The sequence below is a fragment of the Leuciscus leuciscus genome, assembly GCF_965113295.1.
Source record: "Leuciscus leuciscus genome assembly, chromosome: 2".
Taxonomy (NCBI): Eukaryota; Metazoa; Chordata; class Actinopteri; order Cypriniformes; family Leuciscidae; genus Leuciscus; species Leuciscus leuciscus.
The window spans coordinates 46,393,130-46,415,093 of NC_138726.1; the positions used below are offsets into that span (position 1 = coordinate 46,393,130).

The following is a 21,964-nucleotide window of genomic DNA, read 5'->3' on the forward strand; positions in this document are numbered from 1 at the left end:
GAAGAAAAGAATGCAGGCCTGGATCATTCATCTTGCATCTGCAAGTCTTGATTTTGCCCATAATAACATGTTGCAGCGTTCACAATACGCACATTATTTCTGCTGCATTTTGCAAGATGAACTCTGCAAAAAATATGGTCAAAATGCACTGTAAATATATTTTTCAATGCAATCTTTTGCCTTTTATTGATCAACATTACTTGAAAAAAAGTATTTTAAGGTATGGAACCTGTGTAGAATAATTATCATTTGGATGTAAATGTGAAAGTCCATATGTAAACTAGATTTTAAAATGTTCAAGTTTATACTATCTCAATATCTTGTGTACAAAGACCATTGTATAATGGCCGTTATTAATAAAAATACTCGTTATGATAGCCCAGAAAACGGTTTGTTTTCATTATGGAGCCTGTTATGAAGCAGAAATGCTGTCAACGTTACACACTACAGATGTAGAATGTGTGAAACAGGCCGCACTCTTCATCTCCTGACATGTGGGTTTGGAGAGAGGAATCAACTCTGCACATATCCATGGTTTCAATCAACCTTCTGTTCATTCTATTATACAACTAGCCAGTAAGTATGCAGTGGTTGTAACATGTAGCAGTAGCATAAATGATTCTTGTTACTTTAAACATATCTTCACTGGATTAATTCTCTAATGGTTTAAGAATTTAAATTAAAATACTTTTTTGTAGCATTTAAGCAACCCGACAAGTCCAACTCAGTAACTTTAATTCAACCAATGCTGTGAGTTTTGCCATCTGCTTGTTTAACCAATTGCAGATGGGTGAAGTGTTTGTGAAACACTATTTCACTAGTGTCATTATTTTACACATGAGTAGCTGAGTATCTTTTGAGCAAGCCGAATCGCAAATTAACCTGAAAGTATGTCGCAGATGTTCAACACACAATCCTTTTCAAGTAGTGAGAATAATTATCTTACCAGTGCCGATGCCGCTCTCTCTCCTATTGCGGCCTTTGATCTTGAAATTAGCTGATGATAAATAAAATGCAGCTCATATCTGTTGCTTTCATTGACGTGAACTCTGTTAAATTTGCACATAGCACAGAAATTGAAGATCGGTATTATATTCGCTTTGCGGAGGAGACGTATTTATGTGGCCAAGTGTAAATCAAACCGTTTTAACAAATCAGAAAGCTGTCCGATCAGTAAAAACACATGAAATGACCAGGTGTAAACATGCCCTTAGTCACTGATTATGTGTTTTGAGGTCAAACTGGTGTAATTTTAGTTAGAATATCATTATGCATGACTGTAATAGCCATAATTTAGGCAACAATGGATAATTTACCCCAGATCATGAAAATACATTTTGTCCCTTCATCATATTTGTTTGTCTTTTCTATTTAGATTTATTTTTAGTTCAGTTTGTCATTTTTGTACTTCAACTTAACCGTATTTATTTCAGTTAGTTGCCAAGGCAGCATAGCTGTTTGTTGCAGGGCACACATACAGAATCTATAGCTGAAAGTGAGGCTGTGTTTGTGACATGATTTCACCACCCCTTCACACTTGGGTATGTGTGTTGGTAAGTGACAGCTATAATCTCCCAGCTTTGTCCAGCTTACAGCTTTATATAAACACAACTTCCATTTGTGGTGGTCCTCCCATGGTTTACACTTCAATTCTATAAACAGCACTGTGCTTTCCAAAACAATGCTTTCTGATTGTGGGAATTTGGGAGTTGTTTAGGTCAGAGACACACTTAAAGGGTTAGTTCACCCAAAAATGAAAATCCTGTCAGTAATTACTCACCCACATTTTGTTCCAACCCTGTAAGACTTTGGTTCATCTTTGGAACACGAATTAAGATATTTTTGATGAAATCTGAGAGCTGGCTCACTCCTTCATAGGCTGCTAGGTAATTTATATCTGCCAGCCCAGAAAAGTTAGTGAAGACATTGTTAAAATAGTGACTACATAGAAAAGACTAACACGTATGACGAAGGGACAAAATGTATTTTCATGATCTGGAGTAAATTATCCATTGTTGCCTAAATTATGGCTATTACAGTCATGCATAATGATATTCTAACTAAAATTACACCATTTTAACCTCAAAACACATAATCAGTGACTAAGGGCTCAACCTTAAGTTTATCAAGCGACGAGAATACTAAATGTACTAAACCCCCCCAAAATAATGACTTTATTCAACCATCTCTTCTCTTCCATGTCATTCTCCTAAGCTGTTGACGTAGTATAACAGCGCAGCGCTTCTGGGTTGTACGTCAGAACGTAGGCTCACTATTGGCCGACGCTGGTCATGTGTGTGATGCGTGTGATGCTGGCCAACAGTGAGCCTACGTTCTGACGTACAACCCAGAAGCGCTGTGCTGTTACACTACGTGAACTCACTCAGAGGCCCACACAGAAGAAAATGAATAGTTGAATAAAGTCGTTATTTTTCTTTTGTTTTTTTGCGCACAAAGTATTCTCGTCGCTTTATAAACTTAAGGTTGAGCCACTGTAGTCACTTGGACTATTTTAAAGATGTCTTTACTAACTTTTCTGGGCTGGCAGATATCGTTTACCTAGCAGCCTATGAAGCAGTGAGCCAGCTCTCAGATTTCATCAAAAAATATCTTAATTTGTGTTCCGAAGATGAACGAAAGTCTTACTGGGTTGGAACAACATGAGGGTGAGTAATTACTGACAGAACTTTCATTTCTGGGTGAACTAACCCTTTAAACAGATTATATGTAATTGGGTATCTTTTTTAACTCCATTTCCCTCTTTGTTTCACTTTAATCATTTCAGTCCTCCCAGCAACTTCTGTCTAAACACCCACAATCCAGTTCCTGTCCTCACTTCTCCCTGCTTTCCATGGGCGGCACCTCTCGAGCGAGGCTAACAGAGCGCCAGTGTGCCACGGCCTTGCCACAACTTTCCCGGAGACTGTAATTACTACCCTCAATAAAAAAAGGACAGACAATATCAGCTAACTTGAATGCGTTGTTTAAGGGTGGCTTTTGAATCCTGGTCTTCGCTGGAAGGTTTGAATGAGGTTTTATATGTGTGTGCCGCCCAGCTATAAAAGGAGAAGCCATGCGAATTCACTTCTCAGCTGTCTCTGAATTATACAACAAAGGATAGTTCCTGTTCTGGATCCTGATTGGTCTATATAGCTGTGAGAACAAAACACCTGTTCATAATACCCATAGAGAGCAACAATTAACTTTAGTTAATACCTCATGGAGGTTTTAATGGAAAATTGTGTCTGTAGTATTTGAAAGCAACGAGGCTCTTGAGGCTGTGTTTTATGATTCACCCCGGCAAAACTAACCATATTTACCAGCATCTGAATTGGATGGGAAGAGATAAAGACTGCATGTATACCACAAAATGCATCATTCTATTGAATTGATCCCATGAACAAATGACTCTTATGAGCTGGTTCTTTTCATTGAATCAGAACCAAACATTGCAACCAGTTAAGTCTGATACAAATGACTTTTGTGAGCTGGTTCTTTTCATTGAATTGGTTACTTTCAGTGATGTCAGACTCAGTTTTGAAATTAAACAGGTTTTGTGTACTTAAGGTTTGTGAAAATTAAATCGCGATCATAACTGGCGTTGTTCAAATGACAATGTGTTGTTAAAAATACTAATTTGCTAAATTTATTTTTTAATAAATTACATATTAATAAATCGGTGTTTATACTAAACTGTGTTTACATTACACTATATTCACAGTATAGCACAGCCTCTTTACCTTGTAACTTAAAGTTAGAGTTAGTGGCATTTTAAACTGAGAATTTATTATTATTATGTTTTTGGGTGAATTATTATTACTTAAGAGACAAAACCTGATATTTAAACCTGATAGTTCCTCACCCAACACTGCTCATTTGGTCACAGCAATTTATGGCATACTATGTATCCTGCGCAAACACTTCAGAGGGGCAACAACAAAAGGTTAATGCGTCATATATCGCACACAGAGGTGTTCCCATGGGTTTATGGGTATATCTTCCCTCTCTCTGTTTGTCTAAAACATTTCAGCTTCATAAAAACTGTGAGGAACAAAAGGGATTTTAGGTTATTGAATAGCGTGTCTTTATGCAGTGGGCGTGTGGGTTTAAAGTTTTTGGACAAATATTTGTAAGTCCGCACTCTATCGGCCCAATGGAGGCATCCGGTCAGCGGGGAAGGTCTCTGCGTGTTACTGTCTTTTCTCGCGGCAAAGTAATTTGATTAAATGAAATACATTTTCTCATATGTAATTACCTCATTATTTCATCTGACTCCATAAATGAAAAGGTTTTAATGATATCTGTGCATCATTAAATGTGAGTGAATGTTTCACCATTCCTATTAACTCTTTACTGAAAATAATGTCAGAGTCGATTAGAATAAAATCAAATGTTTACAATTTATCATGTCAGGTAAATGTATCAGGTCAATTTCATAATCAGTTCAAAGATAATAGATACAAACATCAAATGCTCTGGAATAAAGAGAGAAGATGCAATACCTTGACATTATAAAATACATGATGCAAAGTGTTTTGCTTACACTTCGCATCACAGGCTGATCTGGGTTACAGAATCAAGCTGATCCTCTAGTTGCATTTCATTATATAAACAGAAACTTCTTTCATATGCTAACAATGGGAATTTATATTCAGAGTTGACACCTTTTGGGAGTAGGAGGCCATTTGTCTAGAGACCCACCCTCCTCTGTGTGCCAGTTATCTATAAACTCTTAAAGACCTTATTACCTTTTGTTTTACTTCTTTGGGAATGAGACTTTTGTACCAGTTGCACTGAGACATTTCAAACGATACCAAACATGTGTAATACTGTATGATAATTATTCACATTATAAATTCTTGGGTGAATTTTGGTGATCTCAGCATGAGGGATGGGGGAAGAGGGGAAGAAATGTAGATTAGGATTGCTTAGTTGAGACTTGCGTTTCGAATGATGGTGCTAGTTTCTCAAGACCGAGTTCAAATGTTAATTTCCAGAAAGGTCCTGTTGTTCTCTCAGGGAGTGGTCGTCGTTCCTCAGGTAGACTGCCTGGCATTTATCTAATTTCTCAAGTCTTACATATTCATTGAACCGAAATGCAGCTTAGATCTGATGCCTCTTAAGACAGTGGTGTGGTTGGTTTTATTGCACAGTTCTCTCACTGTTATCCACAGTTCAGGGAGGAATAGTCCTGTCTGTATGTCAGAAACACTCTTCATAAGCCTGTTCACCCTGTCTACTAGATGTGGATAAATATGAGACATACCTCTTTCTCTACCAGGCTGATTTTTTTCTGCAGTCAGACATTATATTTTGTTGTTCTTGTCTTGCACTTAATTTTTTTTTTTGTTTTTTTTTTTTTGTCACACTGAACTGAAGTCATTCATTTTCAATGAGACTTGGCGATATGAGGCAACCTGAGCGCTTGAAGCTGTAAGTGATACAACGAAGTTGGGCTTTATCAAATAAACAATGTGAGCCCAATCAAAAATTTGATTTGGATAAATCGGTTTTACCTTTGATATTTATATTTTAGGACAATGAAACTGAAACATTGTCCAATATAGTGTTGGAGGTATCATGCCTATATGTGCTCGACTTAGTGGCCAATCTTCAGTAGGACCAGAGTGTGAAGGTTGAATAAGCTGAGCAACAGCACAGCAGTACATAAAATATTGCAATGGTTCAAAGAAGACAAATTGTTAGTGCGTGTCTCGCTGGCTCATCTGTGACCAGGACAGCAAGTCTTTGTGGTGTATTGAGAGCTGTTGTATCCAGGTTAATTTGGGGATACCACCATGTATGACAAACCATATCCAACAGGAGTAACTGTCGATGAAAAAGGAATGTGTCTGGAAGGGATGTCCAGGCACTAACCCGGATTGTATCCAAAAACCCCACACAAAACCACAGCTGCCCAACTCAATGCAGAATTAAATGCCACCTTGACTCTCCTGTTTCCATCAAAACTGTTAGTCGAGAGCTACACAGTCAATATTCATGGTCGGGCTGCTATAGCCAAACCTGTCACTCGTGCCAATGCCAAACGTCGGTTTCACTGGTGCCAACAGTGCAAATCTTGGGCTGTGGACAATGTGAAACATATATTGTTCTCTGAGTCCACCTTCATTGTCTTTCCCACATCCGTGGGAGTTACGGTGTGGAGTAGCCCCAAAGAGGCTTAACACCCAGACTGTGACATGTCCAGAGTGAAGCACGGGGGTTGACCTGTGATGGTTTGGGCTGCAATATCATTCCCAACTGTGCTTGATGGGCGCTTCACTGCCAAGGTCTACCGAACCATTCTGGAGGGTATGCCGTGTATATAAATATATAAGAGAGGAAATATTAATTTATTTGTTTATTTAGGCTATATATTTGAAGATCATGACAAGGTTTTAGGTTTTCCCTCTCTTCCTCATCTCACATGTTGAGTAATCTGGCCTATAAACCCCAGACCCCACCTAACCAGATTTCATTAATTCAGCTGCTCATCATGAAGAAGCCTCCATGACGAACAGGCCAGGAATGAAATGAAGGCTGTGGGACGCTCCAACTTGCGGTCAGTAAAGGAATTTCCTCGGCACTATCGTTCTCTCTGGAGTAGAGGTGTCAGACCGTGAGTTAACATACTGTAGGCTAAAAGAGATACAGTTAAAGCAGGAAGTTCATCTCTACAGGGAAAAAAAGGAAAGGGAGTCGTTGCTGAATGGTCTCATAAATCTAGTTTGAACTGTTGAGTTTATTGCATAGTGCCTCAGCCCACCATGAAATTTAGATGTAATGCACCATTGTACTGTGTTATCTCATTTCCTGCATCACCTCTCTGTGGTTTAATGTGTCTATATTGCACTGAATCATATAAATGATGGGCCATTTAAGTCTAAATAATTATTGCCAAGCTGACTGAACGTGATCTCCTCTGTTTGAATATAAATATAATTTCTATACATTTCACCTTTAATTTGCTCTTTCACTCTTTTCACTTTCATCATGGCAAGATGTTTAATTTCAAGATAGGGCTGGAAAATAGAAATGTTCATGAATATACATTTAATAATAAATTTTTTTGGGAAGCTCTTAGAAAAATCTTTTATTTTTTTTATTTTTTTTATTCTACATTAATTTGCTATAAAGGACCATTAACATTTTTGGTTTGAATATCCAGCAAAAAAGACTAAATTTAGCCTTACTGTGAGAAGATTTTGGTCTTAGCTCCCATCCTTTGAAATTAAATTTCAGCATTTATTTGAAACAGAAATCTTTTGTAACATTATTAATGTATTTACTTTTGCTTTTGAGCAATTTAATGTGTCTTAGGTGAATAAAAGTATTCTTTTTTTTAATTTTTTTTTATCATACTTAACATCATTGGCAATAATATATATACATTTATTTCCTTAAGATTGATGAAATTATTAAATAAAGCATTTCCCCCAAAATTGAAGATGTTATATATATATATATATATATATATATATATATATATATATATATATATATATATATAATATATAATGTATGCTTTTTTCCTATGTTAATTAATAGATACAATTATGAAATACAATTAGATGTTTTTGTTTAAACTTCATCTAATTTGTCCTTTACTAGAGGACAACTGAAGTAAAAAAGTGGTATAGTTTGCCCCACTCTCCCCTGTGCTTGGCTACGGACATTGACTGTTCAGTGTTTTATGACTTATTATACAGCTCTTCTTGTTTGTAATTTTTCACACAGAGCTTGGCAGCTGGTTTATTGGCTTTGCTGTTCGGTGTGACCGTGCAGAACAAAATGAATTCAGATAGTGTCTGATGAAAGCACATACAGACCTGTGCTCAAGCTCTTATACATGAGACGCTTATATTTATTAAACAATAAGCTGCAGGAGGTGAAGCGTTACAGCAGTTTTACCACGGCTGAGAGTGAGTTAGGCAGTTAGGCAGTAAAACCGCTGTAATGCATCGCCTCCTGTGGCAGACAGCAGCAGCAACAGCAATGTGAATTCATTAACCTAACCAGTGGATGATTCTCAGCATGACACGTATAAGCAAAGTCTTTTTCAAGGAAAGCCTTTTGGCTTTTTGCTCCAGGCAGCTATTTTGGGCATTCAAGACTGGTCTTATCTATTTGAATGGGGAAACACTGAAATCTCAAAAACTACTTGCTAATCTCACATTTAAATAACCTATTTCAAATCAGCTACAAAATCTTGACATGAAATGTTCCATAAATTTTGTATCCTTAAATAGCAATAAAAAACCTTTTGTTTCATGTTTGTCCAGCCAATGCGCATGTGCAGTCCTAAGCATGAATCGCACTGACTTTTTCTATGGCATCTGGAAACTTCTAATAGCAGCTGCAGTGGTGCAATGACTCTACTAATTGACGATTGACTCTCTTATTTAGAAGGTGGGACGACTTCCATCATATTGTGTGTTGCATATTCTCCCATTCATAAGTAGTATGAGTGCTCCGTCTTTGTAAATCTAAAGTCTTTGAAAGATGTCCATTTGTGCAGGACAGGTTCGTGTATGTGTGCTTGTTTTAAGACTCATTTTAGAGCTGCAACAATTTGATTATGCATATTACATGGCTTTCTGAAATACTTGATTCTGATTGGACCACTTAACTGCATAATTGACCGTTGCCAATGTTTTAATTTCAACTCAAATCAATATTTCATGTCCATGCGTTTATTTATTTATTAAGTTGCCGTGTAATGAGCTTAAAAATTTACAATTCTCTGGTTGTTATTGCAAAATAAACCGCTTTAGGGTGATACAAGACACTTTTTCTTCACATCACGGTTTGTTTTGCTGGCTTACTGTACATTATCCCTGCATGTTTTGTTTATGGTTATCTTTATGCATATGTGCTCTTTGGTATCTCCTTGTGTTTTTGAGTCAGCGTAGCTGAGTGGCTCTGTGTTGTACAGCCGTCACTATCATGTGCTGCTCAACATCATCATTGTCTTTGGATGGAAGCCATTTCAAATGGAGATATCAAAGATGAGCCCTTCTGGTGTGTGTCCGCCATGCAGCAGCAGCACGTTTTTCTTGAGTCCTCTGGGATTTCAGATGTGTTGAGATTCTGAAAGCATGAAGCAGCAGCTTTTCAGAATTGACCGGTTCATCCAAAGAGCACCTCGCTCAAGATTTGAGCTTTAAGGTTCCTCAGCACTTATATATATACAATCTTTAGCATATTCAACAATTAAGGATTTTATATATATACTGTATATATAATATATATAAAATCCTTAATTGTTGAAAATGCAAAAGATTGTAATAGGTTACTAGGCTTCATTTTCTTGTATAAATATAACCGTATTTAACATTTTATATAATTAAAATGTTGTCCCCCTCCCCTTTAGATTTTACATCGAAGGCATTATAAACTATTTATTATGCTTTTCTTTGTTTTGGTCTGAATCTGGCCTGATTTCTATGCTGCAGTGCTGCTTTTAAATCCACACACCAGGCACAAGTTTATTTTCTTTCTTCATTTTCTAATTACTGGACAATGTTGGCCGTCACAAAGCGGGTTGCTACTGTTCTCCCTCTACTTCCTGTCCTACTTTGAGGTTCAATCCTAGCCTTGTGTTGATATGGAATTTCCTCTATTCATAAGTCAGACTTTCCAAAGTTGTGCTTTTTTTCTTTACTTTTTTTTAACGCCATCTCCCATTACTCCCACAGTCTATTAGATTTAGTGTTCCCTCTGCAGCGGCTGCTACTGCCAGAGACAGAAATCTGACTTTATAGGGGTACGGCTTACTGCACCATCCCACCAAGGAACGGAGCTGGTTATTGCAAATTGAAGAGCTTTGTAACTCAATTATCCAAAGACAAAAGTGCCAGCCTCAGTATACATTCTGTCAGCGGACAGGCAGTTTTCTTTGTATTATAGTCATTTGGAAATGGATTGTAATAATACATTTGCTGCAAACACAATTTCACTTGGTGCAGAATGAAAAGCTTTCTTAATAAAGTAATGCAAAGGAAAATCGAACAAAGAGGCGAACGAGTCTGCGACTGAATAGATGAGGTCCTGAGTTTAAGTGGCCGGATGCGACTAGGCGTCAGGACAGCCCATGCCAATAATGCTGGTTTAACTTCACCACTTTAACCCCCAGTTTCACAGATGAGGCTTAAGTCTAGTCCTAGATTAAAATGCATGTTTGAGTCGTCTTAACTGAAAGCAACTTGCAGTGACATCTCTTAAAATATGTCAGTGGCAATGTTTTGACTCAAGATTTTCTTGATTTTCTAAGGCATGTTTATAAAAGCTACTTAGATGTACTAATTGAACTAAGGCCTAATCTCAGGTCGAGTGGTCTGAATCGTCCTTGGCTGCACTTTGGCCCCCTGGGGTATAATAGTTTCAGTGTGTATAATAGTTTTAGTGTGTGTGTGTGTGTGTGTGTGTGTGTGTGTGTGTGTGTGTGTGTGTGTGTGTAACTGTTATTGAGTAGCCGGTGTGAAGCGTGGCATCTGTTAGAGTCTCTTCAGGAGGCTCTTCTCAGTGCTGTCTTATCTCCACTGATAGCTTCCGTATTGTATTCACTGTATTCTCTTGATAAGCGCCATGGAACAAGATAAGGGCTTGATTGATTTGTTTTCCTATCCATCGAACACCAATCTGGCCCGTTTTAATGTCAGAACTGTTTCACAAAGGCATCTGCTTTATTTTGTCTGGTCTCTAGCATCTTCAGATCAAGATTTAAACATTACAACTTTTTTTGTGATTAAGTAATGCCAAGAAATACTGAATAAAATAGGCTGTATGAATAAAACCTTTCATCATAGTACGAGTAGTTTTAGTTATTTTTGCTGGAAAATACATTTTTATAGAGTTTTATAGTTTGGCATTAGTGCAAAAATAGCTTATCTAATGCTTGATCCTCCAAACAATAAAACAGTTTTATAATAGTTCTGACTTGTTATAATTCTGATTGGATGTGCCACATTCAAAGATTTAGTAAAATAGGCAATATAGAATAAAAACACTAAAAATAGCAATTATATCTTGCTGATTTGTTGGTTTAAATGGAAATAAATTACTGTCCTTGAACTTCTTAGATCAACATATGACATTGTATGCCTTAAACTGCAACTGCAATCTTTTATTGATTTGTGTCTTGTACGTGCCTGTCATCCATATGCTGACCTAAAAGTCTGGTTCCTTATGATCATCGATAAGTCATGCATAGTTTCTGGGAAGAGAAAGGCCTTTTATTGTGACTTTTAAATAGAAATCAAAGGGGGGAAACACCCATCTTGGATTCCTGTCATCACAACACTTATGACGGAAACTGGAGCCTTTTTCATATGACTGGTGATGACTGACTCGATCTTTATCCATTCTTCACATGCGCTCATGCATCTAGATGGTCTGTTTTGGTTACAGTTCAATAAATCTGTATTAGATAAATATGATTTTGACGAAAGACGTTTGGATGCGGATGCTTGCTCAATGCTCAGTGTTTTAAAACCTCCTGACGTTCAACATCTTCCCCACTGAGTGTCAACCACACCATGCAGTCTTTCTAAAATATCTCTGAATTATGTCCCATGATGCTTTCCAGAGTTTAGCTCCAGCATCCGTGTTTGTCTTTAGCCTAAGTCAAGGCCGGTTTACCCCGCTTAACCACAGCAGTCAAGGAAGGTCAAAGAGCACACCGGTACATCACTACACCACCTGACATCACTGAAGTCTCAGTGGTAGCCAGATTTGATTATTCTCCTAGTACCTCAGCAGATGTTAATGAGGAGACCTTGACAGGTTGCCTGCGCTCATAGAATCCATACCTATTAACGTCCCACTCCACTGCTCGCTCTTCTCTGCGTGGAGCCGTTCAGCTGACAGGTGTTGGATGAGGCCAATTATCAGAGCTGAATATCTGTGTCAAGCTCCATGAATCGATCCAATAAAGGGGGCAATGACAGAAGCGTCCACCTCTGCTTACCCTTCATCATCTTCTGAGACTGTCCTTTGTGACAGACTCCCACGGCATGTCAATGGGGCCGATTCTTGGCCAGAGTCGTCCGATTCAAGGGCATTGATGGACAAATTGTTGGCTTTTTATTAAAACTGGTTACTGAGGCCTTTTTGAGGTGAACGCATTTCATATGGTTTCACCTGTTGTTCCATTGTGGCTGATGTTAAATTAAACGTAAAAGATGTTTTTAATAATATAAAATTTGTTTATTTCATAGGTACGATTACATTTTATTTTAGACAATTTATTATTATTATTATTATTATTATAATTATTTAAATATAATTTTTGTATGTTACTTAGTATTTCATAGTAATTATGGTACAATTTATTTATTTTTCTATTTATTATATTTAAATAAGAATGATTTAGTATGTTTAGTATTTCATAGGTATGATTTATTTATATATATATATATTTATTTGTTATTATTTTAATAGAAGTGGACTTATTTATTTCATAAACTATTACATTTCATTTATTTAATTATTTATTGTTATTATTTTGATAATAGAAATGTAGCATGTTATTTAGTATTTCATAGGTACGATTCAATTTATTTGTTTTACATAAAAAAAAAAAAGCATTTAGTCTAATATACTTTAGATTATAATTTTAAGTACATTGAAAAGAATGGCAAGTTAAATCTAACAAATGACTGTGTAAACATTGGATAGATTGGGATTTATTTATGAAAGCCATCGCTATTTACTTGGTGAAATTAGTGTTTTCCTGCAGAAAGCTTTTGGTAAACAGAAATTTGTTTAAATGGGATGTTTATATTAGTTTTCTATTAATCACGACAGCAGTATTTCAGTTATTCAATTTAAAAAAGTTTTTGCATCATACAAATTGCACTCAGCACCGTTAACAAATTTGCATAATTCTTTTCTGTGACCACGTAACTTTCTGGCCAAATGAATGGCTTCTTCTTTGCTGATGAGACCCGATGACCTCCAAAACCAGACGGACGATACTTTGGCATCTCCTCACGGTTTCATTCCACACTCCCTCTCTCTTTCTGGTTCAAGGACAATTCTTGTTCTCAGTCAACAAGCCCTTTTCACAGTGATGCAGAGGAAGCTGCTTCATTTGCGTCATTGTGTGTATTGCATAATGATGATTTTGAATGTGGATTGATGACGTGTTTTTATGCAACGTTCCTAAACGCAAGATAAAGCGTGCCAGTTCAGGCCCAGACCTAAAACATTGATCATACAGAGACAGGAGTGGTGAAATCACCATTATTCACGTCCTATCGCAAGCAGCCTGCAACCCGACTTGAAGAACTGAGATGAGAATGTCAAGAGAAAAGTGCTGGAAGTGGGAGTAAACTCTACTCTACTCTACTCTACTCTGAGACAATTTTATTATGTTAATATTGTTACATTCATTTTTTATTTGAGCAGTTTAACTTCAAAAACATCTTCCCTTCACTTACATGATAGTTATGTATTTTCTATGCATGTTTACATAAATAATGCAAAACTATATTCTGTTCAAAGCTGATGAAAAAAGATGTTTCATTATTGAGCAGTTACCTACATTTGCTAAGGTTTTTATAATATAAGGTGGCATTGGAAAACAGTTCTACATGTAGTATTACTCTCCCATTAACAACCTTGCATTCATCCACAGTAATGTGATGTTCTTCGGCCTTGCTCATATCTGAACATTTATATAGATTTTATAAATTTTTCAATCCGGAAATACTTTGTATCTGCAGTATCTTCCCTGACATGTGCTGTTTTGTCCTTAATTGTTTCAGTGTAGTTTTTACGTAACACATTTGTAAACAAACAGTTTTTCCATCCAGTGCTGCACCATCATGCATCAGATATTTCAGAGAAACAGTCCATCTGTTTTTGATGCTCACCAGCACTGTAAAGTGCTCAGCCATCATATCAGCTTTGACACGTGTTTAACATCAGGAGTAATCGCTTCCCATTAAATAGTGGAAAGAATTACCATTGTTTTACTTCACAGTGCTTTGAGTTAACAACTCTGGCAAATGTTCCAGCTCAATTGGACGATTTCATTTTTTTGCCTGGGATCGGTAGGGGACGAGCTCTTCGTTGTTGCGTCACACATATGACTTTGATTCTGCTTGTGTTTCAGGCGGGCTGAGCTGTGAAGTTGCTTATTCATCAGCAGATAAATCCTAGTGTAGTCCCACTGGCTCTGCCATGTTTAAGACCCTCTCCGGTCAGACGCACTCACAGGCTGATTAATTGCATCACAGGACCGACATTGCCACGCATCACTGCCTGGCCGTTCGCTCTACTTACAATATGAGACAGACTCTCTGGAAATTATATTAACATGCAAAAAAGTAATGATTCCAGAGGGGCTGTTTGAAATCAAATTTTGCCTTAAAGAAGAAAAATAAGACTTATTTCAGTTAACATTTATTTTATTCAAGTATCAGTTTTAGTTACCTATAATAACCCTGTTACTGGTAAACAAGGCAAAAATACAGTGTTGTAATACACTGTAATCTAACTGTAATACAGTGTGCATTCTTGAATGTCAAAATCACAAACAGTGATTGTGCATATTTGATTTTAAATGATGAAGCTCCTTAAATGAAGTTAGCCTTTGCAAAAGAGGAGAAATAAGTCACATTATCTTACGAGCTGCAATTTAAAACCAGCAAGCATAACGTGTCGTATTCCTCTGTTATCAGAGCTGTTGTCAGTTCAGACGGATTGAATTTGAGCTGTAATCTTGCATCACATGCTCCAGTGGCAGGATGTGCTTCTCCATGTCAGATTTCACTTGCCGTACATTCCCACACTAATTACCATTCCGGAACAAATCCTTGAGTCACCCAACACTCGGGAGCGGTGGTCTGTCATAACAGATCTGCCGTGGAGCCTGTGGAGAGTACAGGACCATGGGAATTAGCTGTATGTCAAAATCAATCAATGCTGTTAAAGAAATAAATGGAAAATGTTAAAGTCTGCATGAAAACCCTTTAACAACACTTAACAAAACATTTACTTCCATAACCTAGGGTCAATTTTGGCTCCTATGCCAAACAAAACTCCCGGTGTGTTTAAAGGGGAAACTGAGTGTACTGACCTTTTGCAGGATAAGTTCAACATTTGTCTGTGTTTAGATGTAGCATCTCTGAGCTGTTTTACACTGATCCTGTTGTCTTCATGCCACCGGCAGCGCTGAGTGTCAGATTAGGACACGCTCTGTTTTTGTGCATTACTAATTCTTTTTTTCCCGCTCTCTTGCTGTCTGTTAAATGTAAACAGACTTTAGATATATGGACGGTGCACTATTACTTATGAATGGGAGAAAGTGCAACATACAATATGGCGGAATAAGCCCCGCCTTCTAAATAAAAGAGCCAATCGTTGATTGGTAAAGTCAGCTGCCGTTAAAAGCTCCGATTGCTATAGAAACAAACAGTGTTCTGAGAAGCGCACTTAGGACTGCACATGCACATTGGCTGAAAATGTCCCTGAAGAACTCTGTTTTTGTAATGTTTTGAGTGTTTAGAAACTTAATTCATTAGTGATTTCAAATATGAAATTTAATCGTAAGCTTGGTAAATGGCTGGGGAGAATTTAATGTAACCCATTCAAAGAGATGGGAGCTGTACTTGCATGTTTGATTATATATTAAATTCATTTATTTACAGTATTTATTTATTGACTCTTTGTATAGCAAATGATTATTATTGTTCTCATATGCAAAGCGTTTCCTTTGGTTAAAAGGAATAATTCACATGAGAGCGCGTAAATGTCAATTTCAGTTGTTTGGATGAGCTGTTCCTTTTGTACGTTTAAATTTTTTTTTTTTACATTTTTTTCTACAAACTCTCTCGCTTTAGCTGACTGTTATAGGCAGTAATGGAAACCCATCGTGCCCTGACAAAAAACAGGCTGATGCTGTCATATGCCTGTGTGGATTTATCTGTGGGAATGAAGTGATTGTAATGTATTTGTTTAGGCTCGAGGACGTCGTATGACAGTCCTATCACTGCAATGGCACATTTGCTCCATGGCATGCTGCGATTGCAGCTTGAGTTCATTTCTCTGGCATCCTCAATTGCAGGGACATGTCTGCTATCTGAATGTCAGCGTAGTCTAAATGTTTTCATTTGTGTCAACTGAAGTACATTGAGCTGCAGATGGGAAACACTTTCTAGAGTATTGTGAAAAAAAAAAAAAGTAAATCCATCTCATGACCTAATTGGTGGTGTGTTTTTAGCAGTTATAAAGTATTGTACAACCTAGCAACCATTCAGAACACCCTAGCAACCACATGACAACATGTAAAAACCCCTCAGAACACCGTGGCATGGCAACCACTGACATTTTCTTTAGAAAATGTAGAAATATAGTACCTATCATACTCTTTTTATAGCCCACACTCATGAAAAACCTGGTAATTCAAGTTTTAAATACGAGTTTTAAATGTGTGGTTTTTCTAGGCCTGGAAAAGTGATTTCCAAAAATTTCATTTCAAAAGTCATTGAAATTTCTGTTGTGAATATACATTCATGTAAGTGCAATGTCCAGTATTCACTTTAATTTTCCAATAATCCATGTGGAAAGGTTATGGAAATTCATTGGTCAAAATGTTTGGGAACCATCTATAATAAAGATGCACTGTGAGTGGTTTTGGGTGAGAGCATCTGCTAAAAGATTAAATGTAAGTGGTTGCTTTGGGGCAAAGATATACTCTTATAATTTTGTTAACAACACTGATTTGCCTTGTCTTGGCATGCAAGTACCAATTTTGAGTTTAAACTGAACTTTAGTTCCTCTTCAAGTTTTACTTCTCTGTTTGACCGCACCTCGAATTCTGCTTCTATTTCTAGACGCCACACAATGTTATTTTCTCCAAACATTAATGAATGGCTTCATCACATCAATAGCCATCATGGAGTTGTTTTAATGAGTCATGAAGTGCCTTAAGAATAAATAAGTGACCCAAAGTTGGGATAATTACAAGGTGGATAATAATGAAGTTTTCCAACAATCTTGACTACTGCGGAGTAACGTTCTCAGGCTCTTCAGATTTCTCAGGTCACTCTAACCTGCTTATTGGCACCATGTTCCTCTCACACCCTTATTACCCTTTCAACCAGTGCCAGCAGAGCAGGCATTAGGAGTACCTGGTTTTGCCTTCAATGATTACAGGTTATAACTTGGTCCACAAATGATTAGACGGACTTGTAGGATATTGTAGAAGAGAACGTAACTAGTTTTGAGTTGTTGTTGTCTTTGTGGTATCATTTTATACCAGCTTCATGACACAATGTACGCAATATAATGGCAGCTATTGATGGAATGAAAGTAGCACTTACAGAATGGTTATTTATCTCAAAATGGACAATCATCAACTGCTCTATCATTACTAACAGTAGGGGTGGGCAATATGACCAAATTTTTCACAATAACGATATATCACAATATGGTTATGTGTTATTTGATATCATTTCTGTTATTAAAAATAATAAAAATAAAGCAAATTACAAACAATAGGACAAAAACAATATAACAACAAAAATATCATTTAAATTTAAGTTTTTCAGGTACAATAGGTTTATTTACCATGTAGTAAGAATTAGTACAGTTGTTTGTCAAATCTGTGCAGTCTTCACTGTATGAATTAAATATAAATGTATTCTTATTAAAGCTAAAAAAAAATTATTTCAGTCAAGAGCAGTAAGTTATTTTTTCTTTGTTGGTTTATTGTTTGATTCACATTAATAAAACATTTGTACAACAGTGGCTGCTGTCACTTTAAGACCAAACGCACAGATCCATTATACTGATACACATCTGATTTACACCCAGCTGTTAACTTTTTGATTGCAACATTTAGACATAATTGTGTGTGTGTGTGTGTGTGTGTGTGTGTGTGTGTGTGTGTGTGTGTGTGTGTGTGTGTGTGTGTGTGTGTGTGTGTGTGTGTGTGTGTGTGTGTGTGTGTGTGTGTGTGTGTGTGTGTGTGTGTGTGTGTGTGTGTGTGTGTGTGTGTGTGTGTGTGTGTGTGTGTGTGTGTGTGTGTGTGTATTCGACCATTCAAGTGAAATAAGACATGAAAGAGAACTGAATTTGCGATTGCATGCTGAGACAGCTTGAGAGTCTGCGTTCAGCCTGAGAGACTGCTTATTATGCTTAATAACACTTTTTAACATAGAGCACATCTCAAATTCATGATCGCTTCTGACAGAGGCAGCTTACTTTGGCAGTGTGCCAGTCAACGAGCACCGCACACGAGCAGTTCCTTTTCGGGATATATTGCGCTTGTAACTCTTTAATATCAAGCACCTCCCGCTCTTTATATTCTCATTCGTGCATTTAATCACTCTGAAGTGTCAATATTGCTATATATTTTTATATATGTGGTTAATTTTAATAAGAGTATAGTTGTAACTCTAAATCTCTAAGACTAAATTACATTTTACCCTTTAAAAATTAGGTTGTTACATTTTAACGGATGTTACTGTTTGTGTGGTGCTACCAAATCAGGTGCTAGTATCACTGGTCTTAAATGTTAGTCTGGAGCTCTAAATGAAGGAGAAGGTTTGTCCCCAGTTGTGTCTACAACATCAAATCTGGCCCCCTTTAAAAAGTGTGGACACCCCTAATATTTTATACAGCAAATATTTTTTTATATTATTATTATAATTTTTTTTTTTTTTTTGCCCTTGTATATATGTATACGAACCACTTTACAGGACTGGCATAGAAATGGGTCAGTCGGGTCTTGTGACTATGTGCTAGTGATAGTATCATCTTCCAAAATCCTCAGACAAGACTTGTTCTGTAATCTTACCCATGTCACGGTATTGCTTTTGATGTCATGATTGGTCTGGTGGCCACTTTCCTTCTCTGTGTCTGTCTCACTTTCCTTCACCTGTGTCTTAAGGCAGACTTGCTTTGTTTGCATTTCAGTTTTGCCCTTTAATTGGAAAATAAGGTACTTTCTAAAAACACATTGTGCCCTTTCTTGTTTTTATTTTTTCAAGTTTTTAATGATATATCTTTTGCATCATTGCACAGTTGAGCTATTATGACATTGAGACATTTATATGTTAATACCCATGAGATTAATACCCATTTTCTCTTTTCCAGATGCAGCAGCTGTTCTATGAAAATTACGAGCCAAACAAAAAGGGCTACATCCGTGATCTCCACAACAGCAAGATCCACCGGGCCATAACCCTTCACCCCAACAAGAATCCTCCATACCAGTATCGCCTGCACAGCTACATATTGAGCCGAAAGATCGCTGAGCTGCGCCACCGCACCATCCAGCTTCACCGCGAGATTGTGCAGATGAGCCGCTACAGCAACACTGAGGTGCACAAGGAAGACCTCCAATTGGGCATGCCTCCTTCGTTCATGCGCTTTCATCCCCACCAACGTGAGGAGGTGCTAGAATGGGAGTTCCTCACGGGCAAGTACATTTTCTCGTCCTCGGACGGACAGCCTCCACGTCGAGGTATTGACTCCTCACAGAAGATGGCGCTGGACGACATCATCATGCAGGTAATGGAGATGATTAACGCCAATGCCAAGACGCGAGGTAGAGTCATTGACTTCAAAGAAATCCAGTATGGATACCGAAGGGTTAACCCCATGTACGGGGCAGAGTACGTACTGGATTTGCTGCTGCTGTACAAGAAGCACAAGGGGAAGACCATGACGGTGCCCGTGAGGAGGCACGCTTATCTTCAGCAGACCTTCAGCAAAATTCAGTTCCTGGAAGATGAGGAGATGGATGCCCGAGTGCTGGCTGCTAGGATCAACCAGGACTCAGACTCACTGTCCTTCTTGTCCAACTCTCTCAAGATGCTTGTCCCTTTCAAGCTGAGCGGCCCAGGTGTCGAACAGCACGAACCCAAAGAGAAGAAGATCAACATCCTTGTGCCGCTGGCGGGACGCTACGAAATCTTTGTGCGCTTCATGGCCAACTTTGAGAAGATCTGCCTCATTCCCAACCAGAACGTCAAGTTGCTGATTCTTCTTTTCAGCACAGACAACAACACGGAGCGCATTAAGCAGATCGAGCTCATGAGAGAGTATCACATGAAGTATCCAAAAGCCGATATGGAGATCAAGCCGGTTTCTGGCCCTTTCTCCCGTGCTCTGGCCCTGGAGGTCGGCTCGGCCCACTTTACCAATGATTCCTTACTCTTCTACTGTGACGTGGACTTACTGTTTACTCCCGACTTCTTGACCAGATGTCGTGGGAACACCATACTTGGGGAACAGACGTACTTTCCCATCATCTTTAGCCAGTACGACCCAAAGGTTGTCTACGCGGGCAAGGTGCCCAGCGACAACCACTATGTGTTCACATCCAAAACGGGCTTGTGGAGACACTACGGTTTTGGGATCGTCTGTGTCTACAAAGGAGACTTGGTCAAAGCAGGTGGCTTTGACGTCTCAATCCAAGGTTGGGGACTGGAGGACGTGGACCTCTTTAACAAATTCGTCCAGTCCGGGATCAAGCTGTTCCGCAGCACGGACACTGGCATCGTGCACGTCCACCACCCTGTGGTTTGCGACCCCAACCTAGATCCCAAGCAGTACAAAATGTGCCTGGGCTCCAAAGCATCCTCGCACGGCTCCACGCAGCAACTTGCCGAGCTGTGGTTGGAGAAGAACAACCACGGCTTCCAAAAGATCTCAAACTCTAATAACGAATCAATGAGGACAGAATAGACCCTGCAAGCGCACACCCATCTGTCTTCCTCTTTATGGTGTTTTTAACTACCTTATTTATTTTTTACAGAAAAGACTTCTGTGGATATATTTTGAAATAACTTGTTTTGTAAACTGTACAGGAGCAGGAAGACACCTTCAGACTCAATCTTTTTTTTTAGCAGCGTTACCGATTGTTAAAATAAGGAACACTGACGTAAGAGGAGCAACAACGAGAGATCTATTTTACGAATTTAATACTGAGCATTATATTTATGGCACCTCACGGACAGACTGCTGTGTACCTCACCAGAAAATGTGTCGCAATGGAGTTGGAGGAGTTTGGTCATGAACATGTGGTGTCTGGCGAATGGTAAATGTTTATTTGTGAATGTTTACAGAGAGCTTTGAACAAGTGATTGATACTTGGGAAAGGTGATCTATAAAATAACAATCTTAATTGTGACAATTAAGGGCCATTGATCAAAAATTTCATTTTTTTTTTCTTTTTTTTTTTTTCTTTTTTTCTGTTTATTTGTCTGGGGGGGATCCATAATAACACTGTTTTGTTTCCATTGATTTTGATTTATTTTATTGACTTCTGTGAATGAAACTGCTGGATGTAGATCTTTCCAATTCATTCCCACTGTCTAATTTATTGAACGTTCAGTCTCGTAAGATATCGGACTGAGGTTGTGTACATTAGAGATTGTATAACCGTCTGTCATGGATAGTGTTTTCGTTCCTGTACGTTTTCCTCTCCCTATCTCGAATTACTTTGATTACCAAAGACTTTTTTTGCACATTTGCTGTAGGTGATAATTGTTTCGAGCGTGCTTGTGTTTGTGTGTATGTGTGTATGTGTCTGTCCGAACACAAGGAGGTGGAGCAGGAAAAACACATGAATTGTACTATAGGATGCAGGTACCAATGACCAGATTTCTATTCTGCACAGCTCTATGAAAGTATGTCGACAACAAGCCACTTAACAAAAATGATGAAAACTATTTTCTCATTTAATTAGATCCGAGTTTGTTTGCTCCTGTTCGTTATTTAATTTTTTTATACAGTTGCATACAGGCCATTCTCTTGTGATCGAGCCATGCACTCCACAGGGAAATCGGCCTAAACCGCCGCCTCGCCTTCTGATGTGAGGACCAATCTCCCACAGTAGTCGTTTCTATTTTTTTCTCTTCTTTGGGGAGTTTTCATACTTCAGTTCTCTGTTAGCCCCCATACAACTGGGACAAATGTTTTATATTTAATAAAATGTTTATCAAAA

The 21,964-nt window shown here is 38.0% G+C and overlaps 1 protein-coding gene and 1 long non-coding RNA gene across 2 annotated transcripts in view; one reads left to right on the forward strand and one right to left on the reverse strand.

Annotated features, from left to right (window-relative positions):
- LOC309487554 overlaps positions 1-7,445 on the reverse strand; it is a 93,490-nt gene extending 86,045 nt beyond the window's left edge. Inside the window, exon 1 of the long non-coding RNA XR_014201882.1 lies at positions 4,256-7,445. This is a non-coding gene — a long non-coding RNA (uncharacterized lncRNA). The remainder of the gene's footprint in view (positions 1-4,255) is intronic.
- The window catches only part of chsy1 (chondroitin sulfate synthase 1), a 61,042-nt gene extending 39,078 nt beyond the window's left edge, over positions 1-21,964 (forward strand). The window contains exon 3 of the mRNA XM_082154349.1: positions 19,108-21,964. Coding sequence (XP_082010475.1) covers positions 19,108-20,703 — 1,596 coding nt within the window. The 3' untranslated portion in view covers positions 20,704-21,964. The remainder of the gene's footprint in view (positions 1-19,107) is intronic.